The sequence below is a fragment of the Hesperophylax consimilis genome, chromosome 16, assembly GCF_061612785.1.
Source record: "Hesperophylax consimilis isolate HC1 chromosome 16, BYU_Hcon_1.0, whole genome shotgun sequence".
Lineage (NCBI taxonomy): Eukaryota > Metazoa > Arthropoda > Insecta > Trichoptera > Limnephilidae > Hesperophylax > Hesperophylax consimilis.
The window spans coordinates 2682626-2708298 of NC_142851.1; the positions used below are offsets into that span (position 1 = coordinate 2682626).

At 32.7% G+C, this 25673-nt stretch overlaps 1 protein-coding gene across 1 annotated transcript; it reads left to right on the forward strand.

The window, feature by feature from the left end:
• Positions 1-1011: 1011 nt before the first annotated feature.
• Positions 1012-24721, forward strand: LOC149416547 (very long chain fatty acid elongase 7-like). Its single transcript, XM_089641396.1, has 6 exons — positions 1012-1135; positions 14145-14335; positions 14862-15002; positions 15289-15394; positions 23208-23344; positions 24410-24721. The coding sequence occupies exons 1-6, from the start codon at positions 1075-1077 to the stop codon at positions 24581-24583; spliced, it is 810 nt and encodes a 269-aa protein (XP_089497522.1). The 5' UTR covers positions 1012-1074; the 3' UTR covers positions 24584-24721.
• The last annotated feature ends 952 nt before the right edge of the window (positions 24722-25673 follow it).

The window sequence follows — 25673 nt, forward strand, 5'->3', positions numbered from 1 at the left end:
TAACCCGGGAATGTTTGTCTTTCTTTAAAAAATGCATGCATATTAAATTTGTAGAAAGTAGAGAAAAGCCAGTGTTTTATATAAAATATTTTCGGGCGCTTACATTACTAACGCTGGCTAAACCTTACGGATGAGGAATATAAAAATGATGTACCACGGAATAGTAAATCAAAAAGACCTCACAACCTCAAAACTTAGCTCCAAACCATTTTTAAGACCCCGAGCAACGCCGGGTTTCACATTTTACACATTTTTTTTAAAAAGAAAGACAAAAATTCCCGGGTTACGAATAACCTGACAATATTTTAAAATCTCCTACTACCACCACAGTAAGCGGAAAATGTTGCTTGTCATTGACACACATAATCTAAAATAACACTTTAATCTACATGCTAATAAATTACAACTATTGATCGATAGTTATGACTAGTATAAAGTATTTAGAAGCCATGTTTTCAGCATATATCTGAAGTACCTATATCAGCATTGTATTGTTACCCCGTTACCCCCGAGGAGGTAACGGGGTAACATTGGTTGACATCGGGTTTGGGTCACACCCAGGCTTAGAGTGTTCCATTCCTCGGCTGGCGAAGTCCTCCATAACAACACAAGCAACATTTTCCCCTTACTGTGGTGGTAGTAGGAGATTTTCAAATATTGTCAGGTTATTCGTAAACCGGGAATGTCTGCCTTTCTTAAAAAATATATATATCACACGACGTACTATTATAATTTTTTTTATCCTGAGGCAGGTATCTGCAAGTAATCCAATTTCACGGTAGATCAGGGGAGTTAAAAAAAACACTTTTCTCGGGCTTCGAAATTCTCTGCAAAGCCCTGCCTTTGCATACAACGGTAATATTTCGGTGAGTACGTAATTGTAGCATTCTGTCTTGTGGTGATGTCCATTGAAATCATAATTAATACAACAGGTGAAAGGGCAAACGTTCCACCGTGAATACTGAATAATGTATAACTTCGAAAACACGGTGACTTTAATTTAGTCAGTGTGAAAAAAGTCGCGGTTCAATAAGGTTCCTAATTATTTATCAGTAAAATAATAATCATATTACAATGGCAGTGATTTTGGGGAAACTGGTTCAGTTGTACAACTTTTTGAATGATGAAATCAGCAGTGAGTAATTTCTTAAAAAATATAATATTATATCGCAGACTTACAGACTATATTATAATTCCAATTCTGAAAAATAGTCAGTTAAATAATTTTCTGTTAAAATATTATATTTTAGGTAGGTACCTACTTTATCGCTTGTCTGAAATATTCTTAACACAATTAGGTAGTTCCAAATTTGACAATGAACGGCGAAGCTTAATGCCAAATCACTATTTTGATTAATCTTTATAACGTATTTAAACTTTATAAATTGGTGTACATTATGAATACCAAAAATATGCTTTAGATAAATTGAAGGTTTTCCTATCGTTTCGCTTGAGTAATATAAATGTAAACTACTAAAATTTTTTTTTCAACAGAAATATATGAACGCGTAAAGGAAACAACTTAAAAAAATAAAACAAAACAGTATTATAGCATTGATTATCTGTGACAGTTTCACTTGATTAACTTTTATGCTTCATTATAAAATTATTTACAAAATAAATAAAAACCAGTTTTGTACTTGAAATCGAATGTTTCTAGACTCCATTTGCCAAGCGATTTTAATGCCTATTACCTACGATATAAGGTATACCAAGAATATAGACGTTTTTGGCATGTTGCTTCCTCTTAAATTGAAAACAAATTTGAGTTCATTAAACGTGAATAATTTTACGCAACCGAAATTAATATGTTTAATTAAATTTGTATTCTTTTGCGTGAATCAAATACAGTCGCCAATTTTATTTTTCCTTTTAATAGACTATAATCTGCGAGTTGTAGAAAACGTTACCATTGAACTCGTAAATCGAATGAGATGAAAAGTGCACAGGGTTCCCAAACCCAAGCACTGTGGGTTCAAATCCTCCATCATTATACCATCAATATTTGTAGCTTATAATGTTGGAAGAAGGAGTTTTTCAAATATTTTCAGGTAATTCGTAAACCCATAATGTTTGCATTATAAAAAAATAACTAGCTGATGTGTTACCCGGCGTTGTTGGGGGTTATCCTTAAGAGATAGACATAAACCACTGCTTACTTTTCTGTAGGCCTTTTTAAGATATTCAATTCCGTAATACATTATTTGATTTATCTCACAAGGTTTAGCCAGCGTTAGCAACGTAAGCGCCCGAATTTGATCGATAAAACATCGACTTTTTTACTTTCTATAAATATAATATGCATGTATTATATATGTAACCCTTTCAGAAAAAAAATTCGAAATGATCCCTACCAAAATTTTAGAAGAACTAAGCGCACAAAGTACAAGTGCGGATGACGACTTTATTTTATACTATTTAGAGATTAGAGATAATGCTTCAGATATGCCCGCAACACATAAATTAGTTTACTTTTTGTATTACCTACATGTTTACATCTCTTTACTGTTTTGTATTACATGTTTATATCCATTTACTGTTTTGTATTACATGTTTATATCCATTTACTGTTTTGTATTACATGTTTATATCTATTTACTGTTTTGTAGTGAATACATAATTCGTAAATGTGTCCATATCTGAAAAAAATCATTTAAAAAAAAATTAAACACTCCAAAAAATACAAAAATACACAAAACACATTAATAGATAAAAAAGGTATAAATGTTTCGGATAAACATAGTGATAAACGCAGTACCTTTAACAGAAGTGTAACAAAGGAAAACAGAAAAACATATTTGTAAATTATTTATTATTATAATTAGTTCCCGGCGTTGCCCGGGCTATACACATAATTTTTCAACATCAGATGTAGACAGTAATTTTCCTCGCAAAGGCAAAATTTCATCAAGAAGGATCAAAATTCTGCTTTAAGGGGTGGAAAAGCGGATATTCACAGATTCCTTAAAAGACTGCTCCGTAACTCGGTAGTTTAGAGCAGTCGCCTGGTTAGCGGAATGTTCCGAAGATCAAAGCCTGATTATCCATAAATGTCTCGTGTGGTTTGAATCATTAAACATAAAATTAATATTGTTCCAATATTACTATTTTTACTTTGAAATATTGTAGTCTCTAAATTAGTCATTTTGCTTACTGTGTCTTTCGTAATAATATATTACAGTACACAATAGCATGATGTTGCAAAAAATAGGAATCATTTCACATATCATTGAAGTAATGAAGTATCATCGTTTGAATTCATCGGCAAAGTAACATACCTTCCTGGAAAAGACAATGAATGATAATAATTAACATACATTTGCAATGCTGGCTCAAACTGAATAAAATTGAAAAAATAAAGAAAATTGAACAGAATTCGCTAATATTTTTTAACCACTTAAAATAATTCAAAGATTGATAAAATATCTTTTAAAAATATCAACATTTTGTGCAGAAACCCTTTGTACAATATTCATACTACCTACTAGAGACAAAAAGCATGAAAAATATTATATTTTAAAGAAAAACAGTTGAATAACTTAAAATTTCTATCAGAATTACCTTATCTCTAAATAGTATAAAATTAAGTCGCTTTCCGCGTCTGTCGTTTGTGCGCTTAGTTCTTCTAAAATAAACAACGGATTTTGATAGGATTTTCACTATCATTTAGAAAATTTCTTCCGCAAAGTTTACATATTGAATACATGAATATTATGTTTATAGAAAGTAGAGAAAATACGATGTTTTGTAATCAAGTCGTAAATAGAAAAAAATTGTGCGCTTCCATTGTTAAAGCTGGCTAAACCTTATGAGATACCTACATTAAATAATGTACTACGGAATTGTATATCAAAAAGGCCTACAGAAAGTTTGCGATGGTATATTTTTATCTCCTAATTTTAACCCCCAACAACGACGGGTAAATTTCAGCTATATATTATTAATATAAACCTTCCGGAAGAAATTCTATAAATGATAGTGAAAACCCTATCAAACTCCGTTGCACAGTTTAGAAGAACTAAGCGCACAAACAGACAGACGCGGATAGCGACTTTGTTCACTATTTAGAGATACCAATGTATTGTCACGATTACGAATTTACTAAAAGTTTATCAGGAATTTTATCGTTTTCAGTTCATTATGATCTGGGATGTTCAAACATTCGAACATTCCGCAACATTCCAGAATGTTCCGGGATATTCTGGAATGTTGTGGAATGCTTTCGAATACTCTCGAATGTTTTGGACATGTAGAAATTTATAGAGGGCGAAACTTCCAGCCCTTACCATCTTCAAAAGCACCCCCTTCAGGTAAATGCGGGAATATTCTTCATGGATGGGAGATAGAGGGCTACCAAACCATATAACTCTCTTGATCGTACCGGAACTTGTTTCTGGGTTTTAGCGGCACTTACTTTTATAATATAAATTGAAGTCATCAGAATAACCTCGTGTCAAAGTGAAAATAACGATAAAATCCAAAAACTTAACACTAAGGACGGGTTGTTTCGGAAAATTTAAACAATTCTTCAAATTTCAAAGTTAATTTTCAAGTTCTGTGAAAGATTTTCTCAAGTTCTGTTGTTATTTTAGTTCTGTCCAGCAACTAGCCTATAATGATATAATAACAGAACTTGAATAGGACTTTCACAGAACCCGAAAATGAACGTTGAAATTTGGTGAGTTTTACAAATTTTACGAAACAACCCTTCCTTTGCATTTTTAAAATACCTTACTTTAATAATTAAAATAATCTTATTATTTCTTGTTTTTTTATTTTTTTTTTTTAATTATTCTTTTCTGTTTTCGATAAATCTTGCGAATTTCTGATTTATTTTCTTGTTATTATTATCATTTTATTATTCGAGCTGAAATTTCCTCACGTAGCACAGGAGCTTTCTCTTTGTTGTGAGGAAAAGCAGTTATGATTTGATCACTTTATAATAATTAATAATTATTGTATATTTATTTTAAAAAATACACAATATTAAAAAACAATAAAAATGCGACTAGTAAGTTACTATAAAATTAATAACACGTTACTAACTGCAAGTAGAACTGTCGGCTTCGACCCTGATTCAAATGACTCGTTAGTGGAAAAATCATGTGGCGGCCTGCAACACTAAACTACATGAAAAATTATAAGTGCTGGAAGGAATGTGACAATTCACCTGTAATGGTACAACTTACACGGAGAGACCAGACCTCGAGCCTTATCGATACGAATAGAACTCACTGAGAGAGCTACATAGATAACAGGATTATCTACAGGAAACTGCCGTTTGAGAATGGAAAGCTCCAATAGCTGCAGAAGATATAAAGAGGATGAAGATACACCCATTCATCAATGGTGCCAACGTCCTGCCTTGAAGGGAACAAGGCTCAGATAACTACCTGGGGAGACATAGCTGAATTTCCAATGACAAATGTGCTGTGCAATGCAAATCACCGAACATGTGCTCAACGAATTTTCGCTCCATTTCCCCACAGGGATTGATCTGAATCTGAATCCACAGGGCGACTGCCGAGGACCTATGCTGAATTGCAGATAGGCTGGATCCCCATCCAAAGAAGAAGAAATGGCCAGTGACCAGTGGTAGTGCCAAAGGAATAAAGTTAAACATATGAAATAGCGAAATGGGTCTATATCCTGAACGCAGATGAAAACGGCGCTACACAAAAATACAAATCATTCAGATATATTGTTGTTTACAGTGAGCACATACCTAGGGTATGTTAGTTTTAACAACGGTCGTCAAAATCCAAGTATTATTCAAAATCATTCTGAGGTTAAAGGTGAAATACGCTCTACGAATATTTTGTTTACCTATCGATCAAACATGATTAACATAAATTACATTCCAGTTACTTTAAACCTATAAATTACAATAATTCAAAGCTTACCATTTAACAATGATGCAGGGAACGGCTGTCAGTTGTAATGTAATTTTATTGGACGGAATTGGGGGATGTCAATATTGTCAATATACAACAAGGTGTCCTAAAGTCCCGGAACTTTTTTCGGATATTAAAATTTGTCAATAACATGACTTGACATCAGCTTGATAGTTGATCACAATTTGATCAAACACTGAAACAGGTGAAGAATAGTTATGTAACGGAGACTATTCAAATGACAAAAATACAAAATGGCGCCGATTGTCAATTTGATGGTGATCAAATTAATGTGGGAAGTTTGAAACACCTCAACCTTGTGATGAAAGGCTTTAAATCACAGTGAAAGAAAAAACAGATAAACCATAGCTGCAAGAAAATATGCAAATTATTTATGAAAACGGACATGCTAACGACATCTGGCGGAGAAAGAATTGATCCAGCTTGCTTGCAGTAGACTCCTGTAATAGTTGAAATTAAATCAAGGTTCCGGGACGAAAGCAGAGAGGTCGTAAAATCGTCTAGGACGACTGGTACTTCCCCTTTCCTAGGCCTAAAAATAAACATTGAATTTTGTCAACCAATTAGATCTGAACAAAGAGCTATAAAATTTTGAGTAACCAATCAGTGAGCGGAGGGGAGTGTGTCTACGACAGACAAAGGAATAAACTTTGGATCGGGCAATGAAATAGATAATTAATGGCTTCTTCTTTCCCACAGAAATTAGAGGTGAACGCACTTTAGGGTCAACATCGACTTTCAAGGTGACAAACTCCTGGGAATGTTTACAATAACTGGGACATTTATGGGGTATCGAACCATTGAAATCGGGTGCTTGGAAGTTTTACAAGTTGTAAAACGCACACACAAAAATGCAATGAAAAAAATTATAAACGTGATAGTATAAAAAAGGGACGGGAAAAGCGAAGGAAAGTTACTGGCGGAATTTCAACTGTAGTGCAATTATTTATGATAGAAGGAGGGTGTCATGTTCGATAAAAATCGTACTAAAGAGAGGAGTGAGTGTTGGAAACAATGGAAATTAATCGTTATCAATTTAAGATGAAACGGACATATTGGTGAATCAATTTTGAATGAAAAATCTCGCAAAAAAATACACATTTTAGAAAAGTGCGGCGATCGAATGGAAGGATAATACAGAGATTTTAGCTGTTACAAAGGTCCTAGGAAAATGAAAATTGAGTATCAGAAGAAGACAGTAAAACTAAACATATAGCGATAGATTAGATTCAGGAAAAGTAGACATTTTACATAATTATTAGGTTAGATATATATTAGAGTTACCCAATATTACGGAGGGATCGAAACAAGATAAAAGGTTGGCGGTCTCATGTATATTTTGAAGGATAAACAATCAAAATCCGAACATGATTTTTATTTACGTTAAGGTAATAAACGATTAGAAAAGCGATTAACTTTAACGTGGACCTTATGAAGTATTTAGATTAAGCAAAAGAGATTAAAATTAATAGGTTTGAAATTAAATTAAATTTACGAGTCTAGTACCAAAATTTTAAACGTAAACAGGTGTCCAGACATATAATTTATGTGAAATCTTGTAAGTGAGGGATGGAGGATGGGGCGGAGATTGGATCAGGCAATAAAAGTGACAGATATCCCAGAGTCGAATTAGGTATATCTCCCATAGAAGTGTGGAAAACTATATATTAATTAATAATAGATGAAGTATGAAATTTTCCTGGAGACCACACACATCGGGAAAAGTGGAGAAAAGATAAAAGAAAGGGTAAAGAACGGAGATAAAGAATAATCCAAGTGGAGAAAAGTGATACAATTCAAATTTATCCGTGAAATAAATAAATACGACTTGGAAAATAATTAATTATAGAGTTATGAGAAATAACATAAGAAAAAAAGAAGAAATTGTGCAAGAAAACGTCGCGGATAAAAGAAAATCCAAGAAGATAAGGAAAAATTCAAATCTGCGGCATTAAGAGAGAAAGTACTGGTGAAAATGGAAAAGCCCATATAAGGGACAATAAAATTGAGTAGAATTTAGACGAATCGAAATTCAAAAATGCGTAGTAAAGATTTCAGCATGGATTTAAACAATTTCGCACGAGATGCATAAAATTGAGATCTATATATATGTTATTGAGGATGGACCTATCGCGAATTGAGAAAAAAAAGGAACACAAAATCATGAGATTTTAACTACATTTTTGTATGAACAGAGAACAAAGGGAGCTTGGGCGATTAACGCAGACTTACCCGATTCGGACCCTATCGACTTAGATTTGTGAGATGGAAACTGACCACCGCCTTGAGCCGGAAAGCAGAACATCTTATGGAAGCACAATCGATATTGATGGAAGGGGTGTTCGGATTTACGAGTTGATAGGAGATAGAATTAAGCATCAAGAGAAATTCAGATACGTCTTTTGGAACCTGAGAGGGGTATAAAAGATGGAACACATCAGTCAGGAGACAGTCGCGCCGAGGATTCGAAAAGTTGTTACGTGGCAGTACTACGTCTTTGGTAGGATTAACAGTGAAAAATCTTTAAGTGTTAAATTTTAAATAAGCCCCTGGACTTAGGAAAATTTTGTGAAAATTACAAGTGCTAGAGTCAGTGAAATTTAATAAGTCTGTTTAATTTAATTAAACAGTGTTAATAAATAAATATAATTTAAACTCAGTGCTTAAAAAGTAAAGTGAGAAGTGCAAAAAAGTGAATTGTGAATTAATTAAATTCTAAAAATAATTATTTCATTCAAAGTGAAAACATTCAAATTCAATTAAGAGTTTTCGGAAATCTAAAGTGAACGTGATCGCGTATTGATATTTAAAAATAAATTATAATTTAACATCAATTTGGTTAAAAAATAATAATAATAGTAATAAATATTTACGTCTTAGTTTAAAATAAACGCAATCTAGACAGTTCGAAAGAAATAACAACAAATGCTCAAACCTTTGTTCTAAAAGTAATAGTTCGGAAAAGAAACTAATTTATTAAGAATCGAGATAATTAAAAGTCTGCGCAATTCGGAAAAAAATTTTCTTATAAAAATATATAAAAAGAAATTTAGAATAAAAAAAATTTGATCAATTAAAATCCATCGTGCGTATAGCGACAGTGTTAAAAGTGTTTGTCATTTTAACCGGAATTCTAAACATCAATCTACCATTTCGAAAAAAGTATTTTAACAGCTATCATTCAAAAGCCTAAGCTAGAAAAGTGTTATTAAATCAACGGGTTTTCTGAATTAGGATTTCGTTCGGAAGGAAAATCAAATATCAGCTAATTTATACGATTCAAGCGAGAATAAAATATTAAATAGGAATAAATAGTCGAAAAGATTTATTTTGAAATTAGTTGAAAAATACAATTAATTAGGTAGGATTTCTTCATCAAGGTTGTTGTGTACTACCCGACCGGAAATACCTTGACGTGGGTAAGTTTTCCTTTTATAAATAATTTTCAGGTCCCAGGAGACACAGAAGGGCTGTGAAGTGGAAGTATATCAATTGAATATTAAATTGAAAAAAAAAACAAAACAAAGAATTACACATTAATATATGTATATTGTATATTTGTATATATATTTATCTATATAAAAGTAAAGTAAAATATTGTATATAAAGAATATATATATGAGTAATGTAATTATATATATATATTTTATTTATTAATCGAAGCATCGAAATGGTAGCGATTTTTAATACCTACCCGAAGACATATCTATATTATTGAAAAAGAAAATATGTATTTATTAATATTCCAGACTATGTAGAATCATATATTTTATATTTATTTATTAATATATGTACTCTTATTTAACATATTTTGACAATAGAGATATGTGTACTTAAATATATATGTATATTTATTCTTCAATTAAACCTAGTAAGTTTACTAAATTCGGAAAATGAAAAATAGTTTAACTTCAATAAAGGATTTAAAAATATTTTAATTAATAGTGCACAATAAAAGTAAAGAGGCACAAATGACTTCTAAGGAATTTTAAAATTAACAAATCTCACATTTAGGTTAGTGTGTCAGGAGATGTTTATATTATTTGTTTACAAATAAAGAGCTCACTGGAGAATTGGGTCAACTGCATAGTTTGGAAACGACCTTGGCCGTAACTAGATAATTTATCGGAGTTATAAGGATAAACATCAGGATGTTATTGTGCAATGTGCAGCGATTTGGGTCATTCACAAATACTTATCAATCACAAACGACAATTGAAAAATCACGGGTTAGCCAGATTTATATCGAAATTACATGAAACATTTAAATATCATTGATTAGATAGTCGCATAGATTTTTATTAATTACCTGAAACAGCTGGAAGATGCGTGCTCACAAATACTTATCACTCACAATCGACAATTGGAAAATCACGGGTTAGTAGGATTATATCGAATAATTATACGAAACATTTGAATATTATTGATTGGGTGCTCATACAGAACCCCATCAGTTGCCTGAGATATTTGAGGGTCGAGTACTCTCTAATGTGGCAATCAACTACTTGAAACAATTGGAAAATCACGGGATAGGATGAACAAAAATTAATGTTGAACCCTGGAGGTAAAATTTAAAACAAATACAGTTCATCAATAGGAGGCAGTGGTCGCTCCTATAACAAGACCATTAACCAAATCAAATAGAGATGGCGATTCTCTTAAATAAAAACGTCAAAACCAAACAAACAAAAGCCTGGAGTTCGATAGCTCTCCAAAACAAACTATCAAATATGACCTTATTCTACTAGTATTTATTAGTATCACCTTATTAGTACGTATATATTCGGTTACCAGACCTAGAGCTTCGCAGAGTTCTTGGCGCGAGATCCGAGCTCGGGATGCGAGGTAGATAGCCTCGTATTGCGAGTTATAAACCTTTCCCAAACTGTATGTATACATATATTTATTCGTATGTACTGTTTACTGGAGAATGCGGACCTGCATACAGCTTGCATTTTAGGTCTTATAGACCACTCCCGCATTTTCTTTTAAACGTGGAATGAGGATTCATGACCCGTAAGTCCACACCAACCGTGAGTATATGATTGTATATAGGACGAAACCGGTTCGCCCTAAGTAAATTGTAGTCCAAGGAGGGGTCGGAATTTGGGGGTATCGAGACCCGAGGGGAAACTTGAATGCAGTACATGATGACGTGGAAGGCTCTTTGGGACGCGATAACTTAGGTATCAATCAAAGAGCCGTGTCAAAGGATTGTGCAAATTTCTTGTTGACTCACGATCATCTCGTTTACTTGCAGGAGGATTTGGAGCCAAATTATGCCAGCAAATGGGCTATTCCGAGTTCGTCAAATATGCAATTAACTAATTACATTAACCTACTAAATCAATCTCTACATGTACCTTATAGCAGCAGAATCATAAAGGAGTGGCGCCACACAGACCCAAGAGTTTACCAAAATCAAATTTACTAACAATTAACCATTTGAGTTATATTTAATTACTTGTCCAAATAAACATGTATAATATCTTTTATCAGCGTTTAACTACGACTTTGTTAGGGTGCAGGGAATCAGAATAATTACAATAGGAAAGTTAGCTCATCCAGAGAATTCATTTAAGTCTAGGTTTGCAATGGAAAGACCAATAAAATTGTGAAACTCAACACCTCGATCAGAACCAAGGGGGTTACCACAAAAATGAAGGTAATTAAAATCCTATATCATAAATCAAAAAAATTACACAACGTTTGATGGAATTTAATTACAATATAAATACGGAAATATTTGCGTTCAAGTTCGTAAATAACGTATTAATTAGTTGAGTACATATGTCTATGAAGATATATAGTACAAGAGAGCTTTAAGTAGCTTTCTGTAGATATCAAAGAAAAGGGTCCAATTTTCATGGAGGCTTATGTGTTGTAGGGGAGGAATTTTCCATCCCTGCGAACACATATGCAAAGCCTTAGAGAAAAAATTAAATATCGGTCATAGCCAAGAGAGAAGAAAATTTTATATTGTTTTAAACAAATAAAAATAAAAGAAAATGGTGAAAAGGCGAAAACATTACAACCTTAACGACGCCATGACTAGCGTAGACCTTTGAAAACATCACAGGACATTGTTATTATACTACTAATAATTATTCCACGTCAATGGGGGCAAAAAAGTCTTAAAATAGGAGGCCCTGAGGAAAATGATTTCCTTTAGGACCTATGTCATCTTTGGTGATGCTGTGTGGAGGGAATTTTTAAGGAAAGTAAGGAGAGGAAGTTCTGGTAAGGAAAAAGTTAAAAGGAGTGGGTGGGAATCTAGGGATCAGTGTGTCCAAGAGAGCCAGTATGAATCCATCCCTCCCGCTGCGGCGCAAGGCAATGTGTCAATAGTGACTAGATGGAGAGATCAAAGGGTAGTTATTTTTTTTGCATTTACATTAAGGTCCCGGGTGCTGGTTTCTCTGTAATTGTTACTGGAGCAAGCCCATTGGTGCCAAGTGTGTAGCCCCAATTTTCTGAAAAAGTTTTGTATTCCATACTTTTTTTAACTTGATGGTATGTCCTTAATGCATGAAGCAAGATACATTTGCTTTTCGTTGTTGATTTTGTAAAACATTGGTAGCGGACTTCTTCCAAGGTTCCCTTTTCCATTTCGCTGCAGTACTATCTGCTATATCTTCTGGTTTTGCATCGATGTTTAAAAATGCAAATCTTGGCGTTGAGTCTTGTTTTTTCCGCACAAGCAAACAAAATTTTGTTTTTCCTTTGATGAAGAAGGACGATGTTGTATCACAGCCACTAAAGGCGTGGAGAAAGAATGTTCTCAGCTGTTTATTTATATTTTATTCGCAGATTACAGTATTTTAGTTGTTTTGCCTCTCACGGGTTTGCGAAAGTTAGTGATAGGTTGCTTTGAGATAGTGCTAATACGGTCATTAGAACTAGGAGATTGATGTCTTCGCCAATGACGAAAACAGCATCAAATTTTAATGATGAACACAAGAAATCAACACATCAGCATCTTCTTAAAAGCAGCTTGTTCAAATTACTTGTCGGCATCGAAATCAGACGTACCTACTTTACTGTTTTCTCTGGCTAAAAATCGTTCTTGGGAAACTTGAACTAGCATTGTTTCATCGAAAAGAACATACGCAGACATACGTTTCTTTGATCGGGTGAGTCTTTGTATATTTTTGCCATTATCAAACGGAAATCCATCGCGAACAACGACTGCATGTGCTCTGTAGTGATTTCGTACATCATGAACGTACTTCTCCGCCCAGAGTACAACTTTAAGATGACAGATAATTTTGAAACGTAATAAGAAATAATAAAAATAAAATTACAATAGATAAAAAATACTACAACATAAATAAAAATTCAGTGATCACATAGATTTACATGACACTTGAACCAAAGGAATCATTACGATGCCAACATGTGTACATTAATATGACACATATACACATCAATATGCTGACATGTATATATTACGATGCCAAAATGTATACATTGGGATGTCAACATAATAATATAATAATAATAATAATAATAATAATAAAAACGTTTATTTGACAATAATTTTTTACATGTTTGCATATAGTTTGTACACATACATTTAGATGATTATATTGCCAAAAGGGCAACTGCTCAGCTGTACATTCCGGATTTCTCCGGGAATGTAGCTGGTTTTCAGCAGTGCCATGTAGGTATACATTACGTAGCCAACATGTATACATTACAATGCCGACGTTTTTTTATTTATTTTTATTTATTTATTTATTTAGTACAGGTGATGATACAATGACACATGTACATATACATAAAAAATACTTTGACTGCCCAACTAGGAGGAATTCCCGTTTTAGGACAGTCAATACCTTATAGTTATACCTTACGATGCCAACATGTACACATACGGTGCCGGCTCGCCGTCCCGGCCCCCTGAATCGCATGTTAGCTAAAAAGTACAGACCCTAGAAAAATTACAAAATCTGACTTTACTTGTCTTTTAGGGTTTACCCTAAAAAAAATTAAACAAAAGAAATACACACTCCAAACAAGGAATTAAAATAATTTTCTGGTAAAATAATATTATATGATAGGTAGGTACTTTATCGTTTGTCTGAATCAGTTCCAATTATGAAAATGATAAATTAAATTGAAAGCAAATCCGAGTTCATTGAACCAGAGTTACAATCGCAGACACACAACTTAAATTAGTATTGATAATATGTTGGGTTGATAAGATTGTATTTATTTAATTTCCAGATCCCGGCACTCGAGATTGGTTTTTAATAAGCAGTCCTGTCCCTTGCCTGACCTTACTGGGAATATATCTCTACGTAGTACTCAAACTGGGGCCAAAGTTGATGAAAAACAGAGAACCATTTTCACTTAAATACACACTAATAGCTTTTAATGCCGTACAAATTGTGGCTTGTTTCTATACATTATATCAGGTAACAAAATATATTATTGTCCAATGACATTACAAGCTATAGACATGTTGTACAGATCTCAAAAGTGGCAAGCAAAAGATACGCTAAATGTCGTGCTTTCAGTTTAGTGGTTTCAGTGCTAAACTCGTTGTGTGCTATCTCTTTCGTATGCATGCCATGTTGGTCTTAGTGTAAGTGAGTAAGCTTACCTTGTCATCTCAGTCACACCCGTGTTGTAGAATGTTGTATTCGCCGCAACTTTACAGTTCGTACATTCTGTCTTATATCGTTTCATAAACCGTCTTATATTTATTTTGTTCATTCACACATATTCTTTAAATGTCTATCTTTGTCATACATGAATAATGTTTGCATTAAGAATTTTCTGGAAACTTACAAGTGTTTGTTACTTGTCACATTTTGGGTTAATTTAGTGAGACCATAACAAGTCTATTTGTATTGTAGTGTCATTGTTATTGTTGTTGTGTTGTGATTGTAATGGGTAAGCATAAAGATAGTATCATAATACAATATGTTTAATTTCCAGGGAATAACATTAGCGTGGGGTAATAAATATAATTTCGTATGTGAACCCGTGGGCGACTTTGACAACCCTGTAGTAGTGAACATAGCGTGGAAGTTCTGTTATGGCTACTTCGTCATCAAACTTGTTGATCTTCTAGACACGGTAAGAAATAAACAATTTAAACACGATCACCTGCCTAAAAATATTCACAACAATAAAGTTACCACAAATATTATTTTTTATTTTTTAATAATCATCATCCAATTTCAAAAAAAATCGTGTGTGTGCCTGATCGCCACCAAAAGTTGATAGAATGAATTGTCATGGACAAGTAGTATATCTGCCCAGTTTCAGTTCAATTGGGTTAATTTCACTTCTAAGGTTCCAATTCATTCGTTCAATCAAGAAGATGTATTTAAAATGATATCTACTAATAATTAAATTGCAGATATTCTTTGTGATGAGAAAAAAACAGAAGCAGGTGTCGTTCCTACACGTCTATCATCACACCGGGATGGTCTGTCTCTCCTGGGGAATCATCAAGTGGCAACCAGGTATAAATATTCAATAAAACTAACTAACTAACCATAACGCCGTTTTCTCGCAGGGGTAGGTAGAGGACGGCCAAACAACCCGGTCTTCGCACACACTTCATTCATACATCGTTTCCAGAGATGTGCTTTATTTCAAATAAATCCATTTCAAATGGAAATGCAAAATGCAAAATGGGTATTTTCCATTTTGCATTTTAAATGCTTTTTTAAAAACCATTTTGCATTTTTAATGCTTTTCTCAATGCATTTTCCGTTTTTAAATGCTTTTTGCAACATTCTTCCTACTATCTCCACTAATATTTTTTTCATAACCCCAAATATCAGTCGGTCCTCAACCTCGCTATGAGAGATAATTTACATTTGTCAAGTTTCTCCCTGGTAGGAGCCCTGGCAATTGAGTGATACCATTACAAAAAATACTGATTCAAATACTGAATATGGCCATGACGCTGTAATTTTAAATGTTAGATAGCAGTTTCTATGTTTTTACGTTGGCAACATTAGTCCCGCGCAAAATTTTTTGTGGTTCCATAATCTGTAGTCGTGGTGTTTTTGGATTTACCATCATGTAATATGTTTGTTCAACATTGATGTCCAATTATTTAAAAATTCTACAATTATTTAAATTGTTTGACCTGAGAAACCATTTTGCATTTTCAATGCATTTTGAAAATAGGTATTTTGCATTTTGCATTTGAAATGCTTTTCTAAAAACCATTTTGCATTTTGCATTTTCAAATGGAAAAGTTTTGACCCATTTCCATTTTGCATTTCAAATGGTTTTAGGTACCCATTTTGCACATCTCTGATCGTCTCATAATAATAACTCTTCTATTATTCTGGCTCTTGACATGGCCCGACTGAAGTATCTGATTCACTTGATCATGCCATGTCACCAACTTCTGCTACCTTATAATCTTTACTCAAAAAGGTAGATTATCATATATATTTTTTTTATAATAACCCCACACAGGAGGCCCTGAGGAAAATAATTTCCCATAGGGCCTATTTCATCATTAGGGATGCTGTGTGGAGAGTCTGTTTAAGGAAAGGAAGTTCTGGAAAGTAAAAAGGTATGAGGGGTGGGTAGGAATCTAGGGATAAGTGTGTCCAGTAGTGATAGACGCAAGGCGATAGCTCGAGATACCAGTTGGAGAGGACAAAGGGTCTCCTCAAAGCAGCCTTTCCCAATCTGGCACACCACACACCTGGTGCATCCTGAACACCCCTCACCCGACGAACTCGGACACCCCTGCTAAATCACCAAATGTAGGGAACCACTTGGGGTGACCAGAGAGTGACCGAGGTGTTGGTTATCCAATAAGGCGGTACCTTAAGTTAGAAGCCTCGATAATATAGCTTCATGACTAAAATAACTGTCTGTTTCCTCCGTCCGTTGCATGACTTTCTTTCTGTAGACTAAAGAAGGTGCACATTTTACTTTTCTTAATAACATCTACCACACGAATCACAAAAAATGACATAATATGCACTAAATAAAAATAAATTGAAAGAGCTGAAAATTAATAAGTACTATTTGGCTCCGAACCAGTCCACTGGATAAAGTATATTATATATAATTTACAATTTCCAGTGAAATAAATTCCTTTTGAATGGATTTTAATCAAATTAATTTCGTCGTCATTTGCTAGACAAAATTCTTTACTTTTCAAGATACATTAACATCGACCTAGCATGAACTCAATACAAACAAATTCATGAATTAATTTTTTATTTTTGGAATAACTTATTTAGTAAAACCTCAAATTGTAATATTTAATCATTAAAGACAATGACTTTCAAACGAAAATTCGAAATATAAAAGTTAAAAAAAAATTGGTTGCATTTAGAAAATGAACCCAGGACCTCAACCTTGCAGGAGTTTTGCTCTACCACTGAGCTAATTCGACTCTAACTCCTTCGGTCATATTTAACTGTATAATCATGTATCAACAAAAACAAAGTACCACCTTACACAGTATACAAAATAATACAATACAGTATACAAAAATAAAAAATATATGATTTTTAATCGATGAAATACAAAGTAAAAAGTTTTTGCGGTGTTTGAAGTGTTTACAGTGAAGGATTTCAATTCAATTCAATTCAAAAGTGACTTGTATACTGAGAAACATTAATAAATATTTGTGATCCAATGATAAAGTGAAGTGACAATCAAAAAGTGACAGTTCAATGTCTGCTACCAGCTACGATTTAAAATTGTCTTGCGAAATACATGAAATTCTATTGATATAAAATTAGCTAACAATAATTAAATTATCATACGAAGTGTTTTGAATCGGTGAAATAGGAATCATCTCTCTAAAAAAAATTAACAGCAATCAATGAACACAACAATAAAAAACTATTTTTATACATAGCACTCTCTTTAGGGTGAATTGCCTAATACAAAAAAAAAAAAACTATTTTTATTTCTCTGCTGCTCGGATTCTATTATAATCTGATAAATTCACAATTTACCTTGCGGCGTTCGTGGGTCAGTGGTCTAAACAGCCGGACGAGTTTATGCAGACATTCCGGTGAAATTGGATCGAATCCTACTGAAGCCATAAGAAAAAAATATTTTATTTAAATTAAATAAATTCGTACATTTTTATTTTTAAATTAAAAATATCCGATCATCGAACCTTTCTTCAAAATGAATAAGCAAAAGAAACCTAAAAAAAAGGCGCCATCTAGCGACTCAGAAGAAGAAGACACAATGACTAATAAAATGATCAAATGCATTGAAAAAAAATTTAATGAATTAACCAGTCAACTAATGAAATCTTTTATTGAACAAATAAAAGAACTTAAAGTCCGTCGAATTTTGTTGTGAGAAACTAGACGAATATGAAGAAAAAAACAAAAATAAAGAAATATTGATTAAACAACTTCAAGCAGAAAATAAAGAAGTAAAACTACATATTAATAAAATGGAGCAAAATGAAAAATAAAATAACGTAGAAATACAGGGTGTTCCTTTGAAGGAAAATGAAAATATCACAAAAGTATTTAATAATATACTGGAAACACTCAAATGTGATAAAGAAACTATAAAAGTGGCAAATATTTTCAGAAGCAAAAATAAAAACCCAAACAAAAATCCTCCCATAGTAGTTTGTCTACAAAACAAAGATAGTAAAGACGTAATCATAACACATAAAAAGAAATATGGTATTTTATATGCAAAAAACATAAATTTTGAAGAAAACAACACAATATATATTAACGAACAACTGATCCAACACAATAAACACCTACTTTACCTAGCTAAATCATCAAGGCTTGGGTACAAATTTGAACGGAAAAATTTGGATGAGAAAAAATGAAAAATCTCCAATCATACAAATATTCTTATTTGCTCAGAAGACATCCCCTCCGAATAAATAATAATAACACCACATAGTAAACACCAATCAACCTTTAACATGGCTGAAGTAAACCATATACATGAAAATTATAAATGTACCAACCCATATGAACTAAATCTACTTTTAAAAAATGTTAATTTCACGATATTAAACATGAATATTAGAAGTTTAAGGAAACACTTCGATGAGCTCTGTATCCTTATAAATAACCTAGATTTTTCTCCAAGTGTAATTGTTTTGACTGAAACTCAAATGAAAGATGTTATTCCATATAACTTATCAGAATATACCACAATTTCCTCTGCCTGTAAGCATACTGGTCATGATGGAGTCACTGTATTCTTTCATAATACTCTGAAAAATGTTGCCACTGAATTTATTGAATTTAAGTCAGCCAATGCAATAAAATTAACCTTTTTTCAAAACAACTATAAATATCATGTACTAGCCATTTACAGATCCCCATCATTAAATGATTTTTTATTTGTAAAAGAACTAAAATCTTATGTTAGAAATCTTGACAGAAACAATTTTACTTTTTCCATTTTGACAGGTGACATTAATATAAATATTAATGATAACAATATAAATGTAAATTGTCAAAATGAGTATCTAAATTGTTTGTCAAGCTCTGGATATATGTCATATATTAGCTCACCAACAAGAGTAACCTTAAGTAACTCTGCATGTTTAGACCACATATTTGTCAAGTCGCACAAAGCGACCAATATTATCTCTTCAATTCTCGAAACTAATATCACAGATCATTACCCGACCTTTTATGGACACCATTTCAAAAATACACCTTTAAACAGAAATTCCGTAACTCTTGAAAAAGTAGACATTGATTATAAAACTCTAAACTCTTTACTTCAGTCAGAAAACTGGGAAAATGTAATATCAATAGAAAATCCACATTTAGCATTAGAGAATTTCTATAATACTCTAAGAGATTATATTCTAAAAAGTGAAAGTAAAATAGTTGTCACAAACAGAAAATATAAAAAAATTAAACCTTGGATTACAGTTGGATTAATTATATCAATTAAACAAAGGGATAAATTGTATAGAGAAATGTTAAAATATCAAATGGATTGCCAAAATAATAATCTGAGAACAATGCCTTATCTGAAAACAAAATATCTAATGTACCGAAACTTACTAAATAGACCGATACGAAACTGCAAAAAGAAATACTATTGTGAACAAATTGAAAATGCTAAAAATCATACTAAAAAAACTTGGAATATTATAAATGAAATTGCCAACAAAAAAATATGTCTTCAAATATTGTAATGAGGTTAAAATAAATAATGAAATAATAACAAACAAATCGACCATTGCAGAAGGTTTTAATAACTTCTTTACAAATATAGTAGACGAGGTACTTGAATCTTCCGGCATTAATGTTAATGATGATTATATGGAGACATCTCCTCAATTAGATTCTAACAACGATTCAATTAACTCTATAGAATATTTTTCTCCTATTACATTTAATGAAATAAATAAATATATTGATAGCCTAAAACCATCCAACTCTAAGGGAAATGATGGACTATCATGTGATACATTAAAAAAATAAAACAACATATCTTAACTCCATTACAACATATTTTTAATATATGCCTCAAAGATGGTCATTTTCCAGAACAATTTAAAATCTCCACTACATATAATACCTATTCATAAATCTGGGGATACGCATAAATTAGACAATTACAGACCAATATCCCTTGTTTCAAACCTATCAAAAATATTCGAAAAATGCATCAAATTTAGAGTCATTGAACACTTAGAAAAATATAAAATTCTATCGAAAAACCAATACGGCTTTCGTAAAGATCTAAGCACTGATGATGCCATATATGAATTGATAAATAACATTTACACATCTATCGATAAAAAAAAGAAGTGTCTTGCCATATTCCTAGATTTAAGAAAAGCTTTCGACACCGTTAATAATAATTTACTCATTAAAAAAATAACTCGACTGGGCTTCAAAAAAGACACACTAAAACTACTATCAAACTATCTTAAAGACAGAACACAAAAAACAAAAATTGGGAATAATTATAGTTCCGAGACACAGATAAAAAACGGAGTTCCGCAGGGAACTGTGCTTGGCCCGATTTTATTCTTAATTTATATAAATGATTTATGTAATTTTGTAATCCCGGGTAAAATTGTTTCTTACGCCGATGACACGGCAATAATAGTGGATGGTAATAATTGGACAGAAACTTTTTCGAAAGCAACTGTATGTATTTCACTTGTTTCAAAATGGTTAAAATACAACAAACTTGTCTTAAACTACAGCAAAACATATTACTTACCTTTTTACAAAAACATAAAAAACAAACCAAAAGACAACCTTAAAATTAGAATCCATAATGCAACTTTCAATCAAGACATGTGCTTCCTGTGCAACGAACTCGCTAATGTCAAAAATATAAAATATTTAGGAGTATCAATAGATATTAATCTTAATTGGAAATCACATATTAATCAAACCACTTCTAAACTAAGATATCTTACCTACATATTTTATAGACTCAAGGAAATTTTAAACGCTGAAAAATTGAAAATGACCTACTTCTCCCTGGTGCAATCTGCAATCACTTATGGCATAATAGGATGGGGTGGTGCACCTGATACATTTATTAGGCCCCTACAAATAATTCAAAAACACATAATTAAAGTCATATATAACAAAAATAAAACATTCTGGACCGACCTATTATACAAAGAATCTAAATTATTTAACATTCGTAAATTATTTATATTACAAACTATGAAATATTTATTTAAAAACAAAAATAATTTCAAAATAAATGAAAACAGAATGAGTAAAAGAACAATTAATATATTTTACACCCCCCAAACAAATACTAAATTAATGCAGACACATAGCAGTTTCATTGGTCCTCGTACATTTAACCTTCAACCACTACAAAACTCAAATGATAAATAAAACAATAGAATATGTTAAGGAGGTAAAATTATGGCTGAATGACGCAGATATTGATACGCTTTTTATATAAATTTATTGATCCTTTCTACAACTCACTTGCTGAAACTTTATAAACTATTGTACATAATGTTTTCTCTTTACTTTTATAATAACTATAAACAAAAACAAAAAACTTTTTCTACTTATATATATTATACTTAGGTACTTGAAATATAGTAATGGTTTTATATTACCCAAACTCAGGCAGTGCCTTAGTGAGTTTTCATTTCTTGTGTATACAATTTGGTAATATATTATGTTATTATTTACTGTCTATTATTATGTATAATATATGTAAAGAAATGAAAATAAATAAAGTTAAAAAAAAAAAAAAAAAACACTTCGACTAAGAACTAATCAACATTTTAATGCATGTTTTTATTGGGTGCTATTTTTATGTATGATTGCAAGATTCTTCCTGAACTAAATGCAATCTAGATAGTGTCTTGGATAAAATTTTCCATTTTTATTTTTATATGCGACATCTATTGGACTTTCTACAAGTCGGGGTCAGTATTTTTTTTGTTTTTGGAATAATTTAATGAGTAAAACCTCAAATATTTATATTTAATCATTGAAGGCAATGTTAGCGACTCCCGAGGAAGATACTAGATGCAACTGATTTTTCTGTTTCAAATTTTCTTTTGATCGCTAATATTGTCTTTGACAATTAATTTATTTCTACCATTTGGCATTTAGAATGTTTCTTGATCCAATAGTCAGACTATCCTTTCCTTAAATTTCAAATACAGAACCGTGTTTAATAATATTAATAACAATATTTGGATGATTTGTGTAGCGCCGTTTTGCTGGCGCTGTACAAATATGATATATTTAACCATTGTGTATTATGAAAATTCCATTTCGACTAAATGGGATGGCGATATAGGATGTCAGGCAAGTGTAAGAGAGGCAGAGCGCTTGCTAAACGGGCCAGAACCAAATGAACTAAGCCAGTGCCAACATTGGTTTCCATCCGGATCTGAACAGAAGGCATTTCTAGTGTCGTTCTTTAATCTATGCATTGGCAGTTCTATGTTTTCTTGTTGATTTATGTACAAAGTTGGTAAACTTGTTGAATTCCACTGCATGCAAAGGCTCTTTAAAACACAATGCTTGATTTCAACTTAAATATCTAATTGACGCAACTATTTAAGTAAACATGCACAAAATTGGTTTTTAGTGTGTTAGTTTGGGTAATATTAATAATTTATGGGTATTTACTAATCTTCAAACATAACATTGATTGAGAAAGGGACCTTTTATGCATCCCCCAACATAAATAGTTGTTTCTTGTACTAATTAAGTTGAAACCAAGTGCTATTTATATATATTTTGCATATTAAGTGTGCAGCGAAATTTATTTAGTTTATCATTTAGTTTATCTAAGCCCTCAGCGTAAATTCATTTAATGTTTGTATTTCAGGAGGCCACGGTACCTTTCTGCTAATATTGAACTCGTGCGTGCACATTGTCATGTATTTCTACTACCTGTTGACGGCATACGATGAAGAGTACAAGAAATCTTCCTGGTGGAAGAAATATGTCACTCAAATTCAGATTGTAAGTATTTAATAATAATTAAATATTGTGTTAATCAGATCAGAAAACTTAGGCAGTAATTCCCGGTCAAACTCGGCGAACGTTGATCTGAAATTTTGCCTAAACCATGTTCAAATTAAAGTGTCCAGTGTGGTCTTAACCTTGTGGCAGTGTAATTTACCTCAACTCTCAGTTCCCTCCAAAAACTTAAATCCAGTCCTCTTCTTCATCCTGTTGATCACTTTGTATGCCTTATTCGAGTGATGATAGCCTCCATTCAAAGCTCTGGTAAAACTGTAACTCTGATTTGGATTCCTGAGAATGCTGGTATCATGGGTAATGATATTGCGGATGCCTTGGCAAAACAAGGAGCGTCCAACCCTGTTATTACCCACGTAAACCACATTCCCCTATCTGACATTTTTCCCATCATCAAAGATAGATCCCGCAATGTTTGGTCGGAGTATTGGCACATTGCTAGTCAATCTAAGGGAGCCTGCTATGCCTCAATACAAAGGACTATTCCATCAAAACCGTGGTTTCAGCAATTCCCTCATTTTTCCAAAAAAGAAATTTCTTCACTCATTCGAATGAGGATCGGACATTGTTCCGTTCCTTCCCATCTTTTTAAAATTCACGTCGTTGACTCCCCAGATTGTACATTCTGTGGTCTAGAAGTGGGAACTTTAGATCACATATTTTTTGGTTGTCTCCCTCTAAACAAATATCCTCTCTTCTATCAAGCCTTATCTAAAATTGCCTCCCCTCCATTCAACATCTCATCTCTTCTAAGTCTGAACTCGACTCCAATTTTCATTATAATTTTGAAATTTGCCTATTTAAATAAAATTAATATTTAAATTCACCTTTCATTTCTCAATAATTTTAAATGATGGCCAAGAACACCCTTGAAGGGTGAAAGCCAGAAATAATGGAAAAAAGCAATCTGTTTCTAAATAACTAAAATACCACATGTCTTTCTGTAAAAAAAAAAGTCCGTTGACTGTCTCTTAATTCTGCCGTTGCTAGGGAAAGATTGAATAAAACAGCCGTTACAGAATTTAAAAAAATACAATTATCTTTCAGATCCAATTCTGCATGATCATCATCCACTTCTCATCCGTGTTCTTCGTGGAGGATTGTGCTTACCCGAAGATTCCATCGATAATCTTGATTCCACAGAACCTGTTTATGGTCATACTTTTCTCAGACTTCTACAGGAGAGCTTATCTTGTCAAAAAACCAATAAAAAGCGATTGAATATTACCACTAAACCTGAAAAACAATTAATTTTTAAGCCTGACATCTTTTATAACATATTTAATAAAAAAATAATAATTAACAGTATATACACATAATTAACTAAGAATCTTTTTCTTCTTAACTTATTTACTTGAAGGTTATGTAATATATCATACTATACTAATAAATGCTGGTGAGCAACTGGGCCTAACAATCAACGTCAATAAAACAAAATGGATGACATTTGGACGACTAGATCACTCTGAATCAGTGATACAGTTAAATGGTTGCAATGTCGAAAAGGTCGAAAGATTTAGATACCTCGGCAGTATTCTCACGGAGACTCTTGACCCAGATGTAGAGGTTAGGTGCAGAATTGAAGCAGCAAGAACTGCGTTCATTAAAATGAAATCCCTCTTCTGCAATGATAATATCAGCTTAAAACTAAGGCAGAGAATGCTAAAATGTTATGTGTGGTCGGTCTTTTCAATTCAATTCAATTAGTTTATTCCTTTAAAAACATTACAAAATTACATTTTATTTCGTTTTTAAGTACATTTGTAAAATGGTATTACATAATAAGTAAACGGTGTATAAACTATACCAGCATCAATAGAGCTTGCCTTTTAAAGGCAGCTTCACCGATGCTAAATATGTCGATATCCGAATTAATTCTGTTCAACAGCAAGACTGCTCTCCCCACCGGCATGACCATTGGCAAGTTGGTCCTGCAGGCCGGGAGATAAAACAGTCTATGCTGTCGGTGACGGAGATAACCATCAGGAACATAGAGACTAATACTCTCCATGATAGTCGGATTTACTAACCATCCACGAATCAGTTTGAAGAAGTGTGATACAATATGCACATCTCTTCTGACCCGTAGATGGTTCATACCGAGCATGCCCAAGAGAAAGTCAGTAGGATAGAGCCACGGGTAGTAGCCATACTCCCTCAGGTAGAGGAATCTCAGAAATTTCTTCTGCACTCTCTCCAACATAAGGGAATACTTCACCTGATGTGGGCTCCAAACCACCGACCCACTCTCAAGCCTACTCCTAACCAACGCAATGTATAGCACTTGGAGAACCCGGGTGTCTCTAAAATT